The sequence below is a fragment of the Ursus arctos genome, unplaced genomic scaffold (genome assembly GCF_023065955.2).
Source record: "Ursus arctos isolate Adak ecotype North America unplaced genomic scaffold, UrsArc2.0 scaffold_28, whole genome shotgun sequence".
Classification (NCBI taxonomy): Eukaryota; Metazoa; Chordata; class Mammalia; order Carnivora; family Ursidae; genus Ursus; species Ursus arctos.
This window is the reverse complement of record NW_026622963.1, coordinates 33249071-33262953: the sequence shown is the minus strand read 5'-3', so window position 1 is coordinate 33262953 and position 13883 is coordinate 33249071. Positions and strand designations below refer to the sequence as shown.

The following is a 13883-nucleotide window of genomic DNA, read 5'->3' as shown; positions in this document are numbered from 1 at the left end:
AAAGGGCCCCATTCACCCTTGCTCGGGGAGTCACGGCTTTGGAAGTTATTCCCCATGGTCTTCTCCTTGGCTGCAAATCAAGTTTCCTTCGTGCGACAGCTCGCCTGGGGTTGTGTCTGAGTGGACTCGTTGGTTTGGCTACACTAGTGACAGGCATGGGTGCAAGTGTGGCAAAGACCAGAGTTACTAGAACAGCCCCGATTCCCCCCAGGTCCTAAGGGTGAGAGGAATGAAAGACCGTTTGTAACACGAGGCATGTCAGTGCCACAGAGGTCAAATGCAGGGAGGAGGAAGGGGTCCACCCTGCCCGGGAGTGCTCCTGGAAGACAAGGCATTTGAGTTGGTCTTTTACAAAATAAGAGGTTAATTTTTAAAAAACTAACAAGTAAATGCACGTTCAGTACAGGAGAGTCCGAGAAGCCTGGGATTCACCCCTCATTCTGCGTGTGGAGGTGGCCGCTGGGAGCACGCGGAGGACGCCTTCGTTCTGGGGAAGGGGTGCGGGCTGCTGGCCAGGTTTCTGCCAGGCGCCGAGGGGGTCAAAGCGCTCAGGGCGAGTGGGAGGAGGGCGCCTTGTGGGGAGAAAGGCGGCTATTGCAGCTCTGGATTTGTTCTGAGGCTCCGCCTGCCAAGGGACAGCCACCCGGAGATGTATCTGGTATCGACGCACTAAAACAGTCTTTAACTTGAAAAAGTAATGTATACTTTGCTTTCAAAACATCAAAGACTCCGAGTGGGTATACAATTACAAGCTCTCTCCCTCTCACCTCTGATCCTGGTTTTCAGAGCAACGGTAATTAACAGCTCCTCGTAAATCCTTGGAAGCTGTTTACACACGTACAAGCATAGACGTGCATAGAATCTTGCTTTTTGCCACACACTGTTGTATATCCTGCTGTTTGCACTGGAAATGTATCCTAGAAACTGCTTCCAGGGGGCACTCACAGGTCCACCACCTTCTCTTTCCCTATCGAGGCCACTCGGCACTGGCAGTCTTTTGTGAATGTCATCCAGGCTGCCGTGAGCGTGCCTCCGTGTGGGAGCCAAGGGCAGGGAGGAGGCCGAGTGTGTGCAGGTTACACACTCAGGCTTTGAACCCACACTGCTTGGGCCTTGATGACAAGCTGGTGACCCTGGGTGGGTGATTTGACCTCTGTCAGCCTGTGCCTCCTCTCTGTGCAGTGGGGTTAGTAGTAACAGTAAAAAAGAAGATTATGCCTGCAAAGCACTTAGCGTAGTACCTGGCACACGGTAGGTGCAGGTTAATTATAATCCTTCTGCTGCTGCTAAGTTAGTGGAAGTGAAATTTCTGGGTCGGGGGGTCAACACAACATGGATTCAATTAACGACCCTCCCAGGCGCCGGGCTGGCTCAGCTGATGGAGTGCACAACTCGATCTCAGGGTTGTAAGTTCGAGCCCCCATGTTAGGTATAGAGAGTTCTTAAAAATTAAATCTTGAAAAGAAAAGAAAAAGTGACTCTCCAAGAGGCTTGTGAATAAATGGAACCAGGGCAAGTTTTAAAAGGAAGCTCGAAAATAAAGCCGTTCATGTGGTCAAGACGACGTGGATGATTTTCAAAATACACTGTTGGTGTGGAGAAGGCCCTTCTCTATGATCTAATGATAAGTGATGACTGGCCTTTACCGCATGTGCCATAAGGTCCTATGCGGAGATACGGCTGTCACTCATTTTATGCACGAAGACACCGAGGCCTGTCCCGTCACACAGCCAGAGGCCCCCCAGTCTGTGCCCCAGTCCTACTGCACGGCTTGCACCCTGAATTTGAGGCTCTTTACACCCTCCCCTCAGCGAAGCCTAAGGGAGAAGATGGAAAACTGCAGCTACCTGACCCTCGAAACTTCCATTTGCCTGGATGAGTAACACATCTGCTCCTGTCCAAAGACACACCAGGAAAAAAAGACTCCTGACACACGGACACAGAACTCCTAAAATCCAAAGAAAATGAACTCATGCTCGGGAAGAAGGTCCAAGGCCAGTCACGGGAGGAGAGACAGAAACGTACAATATATGTAACAAAAAGCTGCTCAGTCTCCTTCATGTCCTGATGCAAATAGTAATGAGCTATCGGTTCCTGCCTGCCCAGTGCCGGGCTCCCTTGGCTGTGGACCTAGACTGCTGGGTCACCCCAGAAGCCCACCTTCTGGCAGAGAGCTGGCTTTGGAGAACCCGAATCTCGCTGGGCTTTGTATTCCACAGGGAATAGAGAGAGAGAGACAGGAGAGAGACATCAAGGGGAAGGGGCACTCTGTTTCTGTCTGCTTCTGGTGTCCAGAAATTTCTGTCTTGTGATCAAGTTTGGCCCAGCCAGAGACGGCAGACTCTACAGCAGGGCAGGGAGCCAGGAAATGGGGCCTGGAGCCTCGGGCTGGAGGAGAGCAGAAGCCAGGCCTTGGGGGAAGGGGTGGCACGGTGGGGGCGTGGGGTCACATATTTGGTGCTGACTGGCCTCCTTTTAAAGCCCCAAAGGCGGGCTCGTTTTCACACTGGCTGTTTACAAAAGTCCCAAGTGCAGGTTTTGTGAAAACAATTTGGACAGATTATTCCATGTCTGAAACTTTGAATCGATTGCCTCATAAACCCATTCCCTTGAAATTTCACCTAGTTTTTAGGGCCAGTGGAAGCTGTTTGAGACATGAGGAATAAAAAGGGAGGAAAAGAAGAGATGAAAATTTGGGGGACACACATGGGTATGTGTGAGAAACAGCCATAGAAAGATATTAAATGACAGAGTCTAAGTTGCGAGTATGTGAATGTTTAGTGACTTTTTTTTTTTTCTCAAAGCTGCTGTATGTTTGAAAATTTTCAGAATAAGGGGCGTCTGGGTGGCTCAGTCGCTTGAGTCCAACTCTTGATTTTGGCTCAGGTCATGGTCTCCGGGTCATGAGATCGAGCCGCGTGGAGCCTGCTGAAGATTCTCATTCCCTCTCTGTCTCCTCCCCCTCCCTCCATGTGCACTTTCTCTCGAAAGAAAAGGAAGAAGGGAGAAAGGAAGGAAGGAAGAAAAGGGAGGGAGGGAGGAAGGAAGGGAGGAATTTTTCAAACTAAAATGTTGGAGCAGGGACTACTCTTTGGGAAAACCCCAGGTATCAGACCTCAGAGCAAGTAGATCAGGAAAAGCTTTCTTTAAATCAATATTTCCCAATTTATTGCTGGGACCCAATTTGGAAAACGGGTTGCCACAAGGGATATAATTTGAACACTGTGATCAGGCCCAAGTAAATGTTCCTTCAATCTGGGCTGCCCACAACCACACAGTGTGACCCCACCCAGCTCCTGCTGGGTTCCGGGACCTAGTAAGCACTTCCTGAGCTTTTCTGTTCCCCAGCTCCCAAGCCCTGCCCCTCATCCCCGATGTCCCACCTGGTCAGCCCCTCCAGCCTTCTGCTCTGCAAAGGGTTCCCTGGAAGGCAGTCCTCTCCACCCCTCCCAGTAGCTGTGGGGACTTCCTAGGGAAAGGTTGGGGTGTGGGACCTAAGAGCTAAGCTGTGTTGACAGGGAGGAAAGATATTTGGAAAAGGGGAATATAGAAGAGTCCCATTCCCGCAGGAACACAGATTGGAGGAGGTCAGGGCAGAAGGGCCTCGTCCTTATGAGAGCAGGCCCAACCACAGTGGAGTGGAGAAATACATTGTAGACACATCCTTTCCATGGAAATTACATAGGCATTAAAAACATATTTGCAAGGAAGTTTTTCTCTGAAAATAAGTAACTTATATTCTGGGTATAAGAAATTCTTATTTCTTGAAAAATATTTAATTTATATTCTGGAATGACATAAAGCCAGATTTAAAAACTGAACATGAAACAGGATATCAACTTAGTAACAACACCAAAGGAAAAGCCTGAAGGAAACGCACTGAAGTATTAACAGAAGCTAGGGTTTTTGTGATGGATCGTGGGTTATTTAAGATTTTTTTTACATTGTCCTGTTTTCCAAATTTCTACAAGTGCATATATAATAACTTCTATCGGAAATAATGAATAACTTTTTTACAACGGGGAAGTACTGTTAGAGTAGTAGTTCCACTTGAAGCAAATTTCAGGGGCTAAGTAGGGTTCCTTCCGTGGGTGTCTGAGCACTAATCTCCACTTATACCTTGGTTGAGGGTGGGACTTGTCGATGAGGGACTGAGGCAGCCTGAGTCGGCCAGGCCCTCTGCTGCCAGGCAGGAGGTAAGCCTCCCAGTGCTGGAGATGTGGGGCCAGGGTCCATTCCCCCAGGTGGGACAGCCAGCCAGCTTCTAGGTCAAGTGGGAAGGAGCACCCTTTCTAGGCCAGTAAAAGAGGGGGTCAGACTGAAAGGCAGAAATGGAAATGGAAACAAGCTCCTTAAACAAGGAGTTCTCTGGGTCTCATCAAGAAAGAGCTCCAGATACTACTCAGCCGTCAAAAAGAATAAAATCTTGCCATTTGCAATGACGTGGATGGAACTAGAGGGTATTATGCTAAGAGAAATAAGTCAGAGAAAGACAAATACCATAGGATTTCACTCGTATGTGGAATTTAAGAAACAAAACAGATGGCCATAGGGGAAGGGAAGGAAAAATAAAATAAGATGAAAATTGAGAGGGAGGCAAACCATAAGAGACAAACTCTAGGAAACAAACTGAGGGTTGCTGGAGGGGAAGGGGGTGGGAGGAAGGGATAATTGGGTGATGGGCATTAAGGAGGGCACTTCATATAATGAGCACTGGGTATTATATGCAACTGATGAATCACTAATTTCTACCTATGAAACTAAGAGAAAGAAAGAAAGAAAGAAAGAAAGAAAGAAAAGAAAGAAAGGGAGGGAAAAAGAGGAAGGGAGGGAGGAAAAGAGAGAAAGAAAGAGGGAAGGAAGAGGAAGAAAGGAAGGAAGCGGAAGGGAGGGAGGGCGGGCTCCAGAAACTCCACACCAGGACCTCTCCTGAGGAGAACAGTCTCACTACAGTCATGACCTAAGCTCATACTCTTGACTTTTTTTTTTTAACCATTATTTTAAATTTTCCAAAATAACGTATTTTTTTTGTAGAAAAGCTGCCAATAGGGAAAATACAAAGAAAAAAAATCACACATATATCATCACCCAAATAGAACTACCATTAATATGGGTATACACATTTCTAGTCTTCTTTTACTCAAAATCAGGATTATACTGTAAATAATATTTTACAACGTCTCCCCATCTTTTATTTAGAAAAATTTCAAACCTACAGAAAAGTTGCAAGTAGTACAATGGATCTGCGCCTATATTCGCCACCTGTGAACATTTTGTGTGTCTGTCTTTCTACGAATATTTTCCTGGGTTTCACTGGTTTTTCACATTTTCTCTTTCTCTCTCTAAATGTTTTCCTGGTCTGCTTGAAAGTATGCTATAGGCATCATGCTGCTTCACCCCTAAATTCTTCAGCTGCGCGTCCTCAGAACAAGTCAAGCCATCAAGGGTTAAAATAAGAACCGTCTGTGGGAGGAACAACCGATCACTCTTAGTAAATCTTGGTAAATCTTCAATCAGGGGAAATGTCCACTGACCCCTTATTCGCTGTCCTCCCCCAAGACCCACAGACCATCCCCCTCTCCTAAAGAATGGGCCTGCTTCCCTCCCGGAGATGCTGACAGCCACACACCAGGCAGCCCATCACGCCCAGGTAAGGAATGAAGTGCGCGGTCAATGCCATGGGGGGCCGTGGCGCCACCTAGCGGTGGTGTTTAGAGTTTCCAGGGCACAAACTGGGATTAACCCAGCATCATTCTTGGCCCTACCATTTACTGAGGGACCACCCTGTGTCCAGCACTTGACATGTACCATCTCTCGAATACCTACAGAACCTAAGGGCCAGGCATCATCGATGAGTCCACAGCACAGCCTGGTGCGCTGTGGGTGTTCAACAAATCTTTTTTGAATTAATGGGGATACTGAGGCTCTTGGAGGTTAAGGGCCTCAACAAGGTCTCAGGACTAGTGAGCGGTGGTGTCGGATTTCAGACCTGAGTATCCTGGCCGCTCCACTTCACTCCTCTGGAGGCAAGAGTAAATAGCAAAAGGGGAAGGTGGTCGTAAAGGGATATTATGCAGCCTGGAGAGATCACAGAGTCCCAGAGCGGGCACTACAGAAGGCCCTGGAAGGGAAGGGGCCACCGGAGTCCCCTGCTCTTTCATGGTGAGAATCCAAGGCTCCCTGGGTGACCCCGTCCCACCTAAAGGGTATGGTCCAATCATGACACAAATCGTCAATAAGAATTTGCAAGCCACCAGGAATTGGTGGTGGATAGGTTAGACGAGGCCCCTGCTTCTCCAGAGCATACAGAGCACAGCTCACGATGCTTCCATGGCTGAAAGCACTGCGGACAGAGTCCGGGCGGGGCCGAGCCAGCGGAAATGGCACAGACACAGGACCTAACCTTTTGTCCAGATGACAGATAAAGCAGGGGGCCTTGAACCAGGGGCTGGCAAGCAGTTTCTATAAACGGCCAGACGGTCAACGAGGTGGGCTTTACGGGTCACATGGAGTCTGTTGGCAGGGTTCAGGTCCGCTGCTGTAGCCACGAGCAGCCATCGGTAAGACCTAACCAACAGGCCTGACTTTTCCAGTGACACTTTATTCATAGAAACAGGCATGGGCTGAACCTGGCCCACAGCCTCTCTCTGCCTTGGATGACTGCGTCTGATAATCCAAACATGATTTTAAGAAATCAAAGAATTGAGAAAGCAGAAAGCAAAGACAGTCTTGACGAGGAGAAAACCACAACTAGCAGCCCTTCCTTAGCAGCCTGAATCCACTGTTCCTCTTCCACCAAGCTGAACGGGGATGGCAGCGTGGCTCCCGGGCTCGGATAGGGTGGGTCCCCCGCTGAAGGGGGACTCTAAATGCTGCACGGATCTTACCATCAAACAGACGCCACTAGTCCTCCATCCAGAGACAACCCCAGGTGCAGGGATGGGAAGCAGACCCAGGACTCTACCTCTTCTGGAGGAAACTCTCGCATCTTTTCTCCAAGGGCAGCACCTGGGCAAAGGCCGTGTTCCCTGTGATGTCAGTATCAGGAATGGTGTGATTTCTGGACATGTTTTGCAGCAGTGGGTAGGCCTCAAGATTAAAATAGAAAACAGAATTCTGGATGTCCTTGGAGTCGTCGGATTCAATTTCGTCTGGATGGTCTCCTGAGAGGAAACGAGAACACCGCGTGCTGTGGGCTGGGCGGGCACAGGGGGCTGCTCTCTGTAGAGGCTGGGTCACTGGGACTGAGCTGTGAGGGGTCACTTGACCGGGAGCAGCAGGATTCCAGAGAAGACCTGGCCTCGAGTTTTAGCTAAGTGCCTAGTGTGGGCTGAACAGCTGTGTCCTTTTGGTCTGTGACGTGGGGCTGAAGAGTGGGGAAGAGATCGGGCTGGCATCACCCTATGCTTTGGGAAGGGATGGAGAGTGTCACAGAAATCTCAGCAGCCCACAGGGTCCCCCTCTGGTACCTCGGAGAAGGAAACACGGGTGTTGAACGGACATGACAAACAAGGGCTTCCAGGCGACCGCCAGATGGTAGGTTCTGGGTAGAGCAAAGGCGCAGATGATCTGAGGCTTGGCCACATCCATGAGCTGTATGGAGCCATTCTTGTAAAAGATCAGCAGCTGGGAAGCAAAGAGATGGTGGCAGGGACTTCTCTGTCACCTCCGTTTGGAGTAAGAGAAGCAGCTTGACGTAACAACTGGCAATAGAGAGAACTGATTTGCTCTGACACCCAGAGCTGCTCGGGGAGCAAAGAAGTGTGTGTGTTTACTTCTCTGGCGGCCGCAGCAGCAACAGGCCCTCCCGCAGGGGTCTGATGCTGGCTGGTGCTTCCCCCTTGCGCCCTGGCTTCTCTTCAAGTTTGCCAGCAACCCCCCACTGCGGAGCTGGCCCTCCACATGGCCTCAGGGCTGCCTCTGCGTACAAACTCCTTCCTCCCGTCCTCGGGGACCCCCGCTCAATCCAACGGACCCCCCCCCCCCGGCCTGAGATCCAAGACAGACCTGGGCTCCTTCCTCCCTGTAGACGAGCATGCTAAAAGTACCCCAGTGTCATCCTCTTCCAGCTGCCACACCATTTCCCCTCCCCCACACTCAAACCGCTGGCATCTGTCCTTGTCCTCTCCACCCCCTCCTGTCACCGCCTCCCAAAAGCAGCCGCCCACCCCCACCGACTTCCGCAGGCTGCCAGCGACCCTCTCCTCGCTCAGGCATCCAGGCGTGATGCGTCAGGGCCTCTCTGGGCTCCCAGGGCAGCTGCTCCCTGACTCGTCTGTCTTCCTAGCTGAACTGCGCACCCCAGCAGGGCAGCGACTTGCCCCTTCATCCCTGCGTAACCCAGAGCTAGTCTAGTACCTAGCACTTGACAGGCCTTCAACACGTAGTTTTTGAAAGACACATGAACACATTTACTGAAGAGAAGAGAGGGGCTTGAGGAACCTACCATGCCGGGTAAGGCGTGGACTGGGGCCACTGCACAGATGGCCCCATCCAGGGGCTTTATAGGCCTGCAGGAAATCAGACACACAGACATTCATCCTGGAAGAGTTCAGGCTGTGTATCCTCTGCTGGACATACGTCCCAGACACAGTCTTGTATGTAAGCCTCAGGAGATGTGTCAGAGACTGTTCGGAGTAGCAAACATCAGGGACAATCTGATTGTCCACTGGTAGGAGCATGACTCATTGTGCTCTGTTATACAACGGGCTGCAGTGCAGGTGGGAAAATACCCAAGCCTCGTTCCCCAACATGTGCGACTCCCATGAACAAGGTCACAAGGCAAGTTATAGAAGAAACAGTGCTGAGAAACAAGCTAGAGAATACATAGGACACGATTCCGTTTATAAATTCCCCCAAATATGCACAGCTAAATGATAGGTTACTTGGAGATACAGGTGGTTAATTCTTATAGGAAAGCGAAGGAATGAATTTTGGAAAATGATATTATAGATTGAAAAAGAAACTGGCCATAATACTTGGCAGCAGCTCCCATCAGAAGGTGGAGTCAAGGGGCACCTGGGTGGCCCAGTCAGTTGAGCGTCCGACTCTTGATTTCGGCTCAGGTCATGGACTCACGGGTTGTGGGATCGAGCCCTGCTTCGGGCTCCTTGCTCAGCAGGGAGTCTACTTGAAAGAGTCCCTCCACCCCATCCCCTGCTTGTGCATGAACTCTCTCTCTCTCTCTCAATATAAATAAATCTTTTTTAAAAAAATGTCTTTAAAGAAAAAAGGTGGAGTCAATTTTCCCACTGCTTGCCTGCGGGTGTGGCCATGTGACGTGCTCTGTCCAGCATGGCATGAGCAGAGGCCTGGAAAGCGTTTGTGCATTGCAGCGGCCCTGGGGGACTCCTTAGGCTGCCAGGTGATGGAGTCTGAGACAGCCTGCAGGAGTGGCCACAGGAGGAGAAACAAGTGTCCTGGCCAACAGCCACCTATGTGAGTGAGGCCACCTAAGACCATCCAGCCCCTGGCCGAGCTGCCAGCTGCCTGAGGCACACATGAGAGCCTAAGCAAGACCAGTGGAGGAGCTGCCCAGCTGAGCCTAGTGCAAATTGCTGACCTACAGGATCAGGGGGTCCTGGGCTAAACATGACTGTTTTCTTTAGCCATTAAGTCGTGGAGTGGTTTGTTATATACAGCAATAGATAATTACTAAGGCGGTCACCTTTGGGGAGGAGAGAGAAGAGTGTGACCAGGGACAAGCCCACAGAGAGCCTTAGCTGAACTGGAGATGATTTATTTTTTTAAGAGATTTCATTTATTTATTAGAGAGAGAGAAAGCACAAGCAGAGGTAGAGAGAGAAGCAGACACCCCGTTGAGCAGGGAGCCTGACATGGGGCTCGATCCCAGGACCCCCGGATCATGACCTAAGCCAAAGGCAGACACTTAACCAACTGAGCCACCCAGGTGCCCTGGAGATGATCTATTTCTTAAGCTTGATGATGGGTACAGGGGAGTTTCCCTCTTTCTCTGTCTCTCTCTCTCTCTCTCTCTCTCGATACACACACACACACACACACACACACACACACACACCATATATAGCATATACATAAGGTGTGTAGATCTATGTGTATACATAGATGGTATATAGATAGACCCTAAATACACATACATATTATATAGGTCATTTGTACGCATAAAGTATTTCACAATTTAAAAAAGAAAGAGACCCTTGAGGAAATGGATAAAAGGCTATTTTGGCAGGAATGAAGAAATGATGCTCTTCTTGGTCATGTGGGACATGAGAGGTGTCATTTGTGCCGTCATACACTTTTGCAAGACAAGTTTTACACGGCTACGCACATATAAGACAGTGGGGACCTTGAGAAGCTCAGGGCGGGCGGCGGCTCCAGAGCTGGCGGACTCCCGCGGGGAGGCGGTCAGTTTCCTGTCAGTGAATACGAGTCCCGTCTGGTAGATCGTTTACCCTGCCCTAACTCAAGCCACCCACCTCTCCGCAAGCACACTGATGGCGGGTCCTTGCGTCCCTTCGGCCGTCACCAGGTGGAGAGAAGAATCTGTGCACAGCACTACGCATTTCATGTGGGATTTCAAGGGACTCTCAGGATACATGTTCTGTCCTTCGTGGACTAAGAAGTACTTCAGGAAGTGAATGCTCTGGCAGGAACATCCCTTGGGAAGAGTGACGACCCCAAAGGGGAAACCTGGAGAAATAATCGCACAAGCAGGTCAGAAAAGGTGGAGGATGCAGCAGCCCTGGGCGCAGGGGCTGTGACCAGCAGGTGTATGTGGGACGTGAAGGCAAGACCCAGCAATGAGAGCCCTCTGAGGGTGGAACCAGAAACCCCAATGTCCAGTGGGAGAGAAGAGCCCCCCTTCTGAGTATGGAGAGGCGTGGGGGACGGGGAGGACCAGGCCTGTGGAGGGGGCATGGAAGGAAGGAAGCTACACCCAGCCAGGTCCTGAACCACAGCTGACCATGGCAGGTCAAGGTGCATCAGGGGGGCGAGGGGTGTGTGTGTGTGTGTGTGTGTGTGTGTGTGTGGCCAAGCAATATCCAGAATGTATCAATATCCCAAGAAATGAAAGCAAGCTATTGGGCAAGCGAATGTGAAATTAGGATCATTCTTCTGCCGTTGATGTATCTTTAGCCATTATAAGAACGCTGTGGGTGCAGTAACTCAAGTTCAAGAGGGCCTGTAGCCATGTTTATCTTCCCACCATGTGGGCGGAGTGCCCGCTATGGGAAACCACCATGGAATTCTGCAGATGGAAGTAGGCCAAGTGAGGAAGGCACTGTCCCTGGCTCTCCCCGATGCGCTGGCCGGGAGGGCTGCCAGGAAGACGGCCCACCTCTACTCTCACATGAAACACGTATCCAATTATAAAATGACAAACCAGTGATTCAGTCATCACTTCTAAAAACGTTTAGTAAGAGGGAGACACTCCTGGGGTGCCTGGGTGGCTCAGTTGGTTAGGCGTTCGACTCTTGGTTTGGGCTCAAGTCATGATCTCTTGGGTGGTGGGATAGAGCTGTGTGTTGGCCTCCGTGCTCGGTGAGGAGTCTGTTTGAGGCTCTCGCTCTCCATCTCCCTCTGCCCCTCCCCCCCCTCTCTCAAATAAATGAATAAATAAAGGGATACATTTCCTTCGATCCTGATCAATTTAGAGCAACTAGACACCACTGATTTTCTGCACCTGCAGAGCCAGGCGAAGGACCCTGGGACCCCAGGACTCTAGCAAGGTGCCACCCACCCAGAATAGCTGCTGGTCTTGCCCTGGCCACCTTAGAGGTCTCTTAGCTTCCACACCAGTGAGGTTCCTGCTGACCAGGGTGGGGTACAATAGCAGGAAGGAAGACTAGCTTATTTTGAGAGCTTGGGAGGTAGGAGGAGGCGGGCTGAAGCTGCCATGATCCCACATCCTGGGCTGGAAGACACTTCCTCACCGGAGTGTGATAACGAGGTAATGGACAGATTTCCTGGCCCTGGTCCGGTGTCGGGTATGGAGCAACAGCTCCATAAATACACAGGGAATGGGAATTGTCAGCACATATGAAGTTCGATAAATGTCCTGTGAATGAATGACTGAGGGGACAGCAGGACCAGCTCCCCAACTTGGCTTAAGAACACAGAGTAATGAAACAGAAGGCCCAGAGCCTACAGGAATTCCAGAGCTCCCGGAGTCTCGGTCCCCAGACGCCCCCCCCCCCCCCAGGTGTTAGGCAGAGGTGGGGGCTCACCTTCGGCCAGGTCCCACAGTGTGAGCACGCCATCCTCGCAGGCCAGCACGAGGTAGGCACAGGTGCAGCTGAGCTGGGAGACCGCAATGGGAGCGGCGCAGGGCCACACGGCCTCCGGGTCTAGTGGGGAGGACACCAGGAGCTAGGCTGCTTCCTAGCCCCCCACCCACCCGTCACCTCCACCTGCACAGCCCGAGACCCAGACTAGCGCGCCTGTCTAGAACAAGGGCAGGAACCGCTGTCTGGGCTCACTCTCTCGCCTCTCAGCAACACTGTCTCCTCCCGCAGGATAAAAGAAGGGGTCATAGCACTATTTCACAGCAGCTAACACCGGATGAGTGCTTACGAGGTGCTGAGCACTGTGCAAAGCACTTGACATGCCTCCTTCCATTAATTCTCACAAGGGTCCCATGAGGCAAGTCCTGTTAGTATCCCTATTTCACAGATGAGGAAACTGAGGCAGAGATGTGAGCGACCTGCCCAAGGTCCCAGCCAGTCAGTACAGAGGTTGAGATTGGAAGCCACGCTGCCTGGGAGAGGGCTGGAAGGAGAGAGTCTTCCTTTGTCCATTTTTACATTTTACGACTATACTTGTAAAGTATAATTCTGAATTACAACGTAAGCATACAGCTGGAAGAATTACCACAACGTGAACTTGCTTACGTAACTGCTTCCATGAGTCTGTATAAACCAACCACCAGATTTCCAGAGCACCTTCAATTTCAAAGAGCGGTCATGTCCAGAGACCCTCTGGATTTTGCTATGTACGACAAGCACGAGCAGTGGGCAGGGATGGTGTCGTGAATTAGCTCTGTGTTTCAGATGAGAAAATGGGACTGGGGCGCTCGGTGACTGGCCTGACAGCACACGGCTTGTAGACCGTTGGGCTGGGGCTGATCCGGCCTCTGGCACCAGGCCTCTGTTTACCTGAGCTGCCAAAGGAGCCCTGTGGGCCTGACTGGGCTTTGTCCCTATTGACCTGTTCTCTTTAAGAAACGTGACCCTTCAGAGACAGCGTCTTGCGGTCACTGACACCCCCAGCCACTGAGCCACCTGCTTCTGCCTGCACACTCTGCTCCCCTAAAGTGACGTGTCAGTCACATGCCGTCAACTAAGCTGGAGAAGGCCATGTTCTGAGAGCCCCGAGCTTAGGCAACTCCCATCTCAAAGTACCGACTTTATCCTTCAGAGTTCGGTGAAGCGAATAGAGGAAGAAGTTGTGACTTCCAGTCCAGTGTATGCCAAGGACACAGGCTACCCCTGGGAAAGAAGAGAGAGGGGCATCACATCAGGAATGTGGGTACCCTCTGGTTTGTATGGAAGCTGTTTGCCCAAGAGGAAGTAGGTTTGCAATCAACAGTGGTCTGTTCTAACGGACAGCATTCAACAGAAGGATGCGTCTCCTGGGAGGAGGGGGGCACCCCCGGGAGGGCTGTTCCTAGGGCCAGGTCGCCTTCCCCAGTGGGGAGGACGGTCACACTGCCCCTCAGCTGCTTTCACATCTTCTAGATCATTCATGTCCTCTTGGCTGTCGGTGTTTTAAATAACCTTTTCTACAAAATGAATTCATGTCCACAAGCAGCCCGGTGGGCTGTGTGCTCACACCCTCGTCTGTGGCAGGTCACTCCCTGAAGACAGTGCCCGCCTCCGTCATCAGGGGATCTGGGTGCCACC

General features: G+C 51.0%; 1 protein-coding gene across 1 annotated transcript in view; it reads right to left on the bottom strand.

Moving 5' to 3' along the window:
* Positions 1 to 13883, bottom strand: part of WDR93 (WD repeat domain 93) — a 45879-nt gene that overhangs the window by 1219 nt on the left and 30777 nt on the right. Inside the window, exons 11-16 of the mRNA XM_026510467.4 lie at positions 13383 to 13469; positions 12210 to 12329; positions 10458 to 10671; positions 8447 to 8510; positions 7470 to 7626; positions 6965 to 7163 (exon numbers count right to left, since the gene is read on the bottom strand). Of these exons, the coding sequence (XP_026366252.3) occupies positions 6965 to 7163; positions 7470 to 7626; positions 8447 to 8510; positions 10458 to 10671; positions 12210 to 12329; positions 13383 to 13469 (841 nt within the window). The remainder of the gene's footprint in view (positions 1 to 6964; positions 7164 to 7469; positions 7627 to 8446; positions 8511 to 10457; positions 10672 to 12209; positions 12330 to 13382; positions 13470 to 13883) is intronic.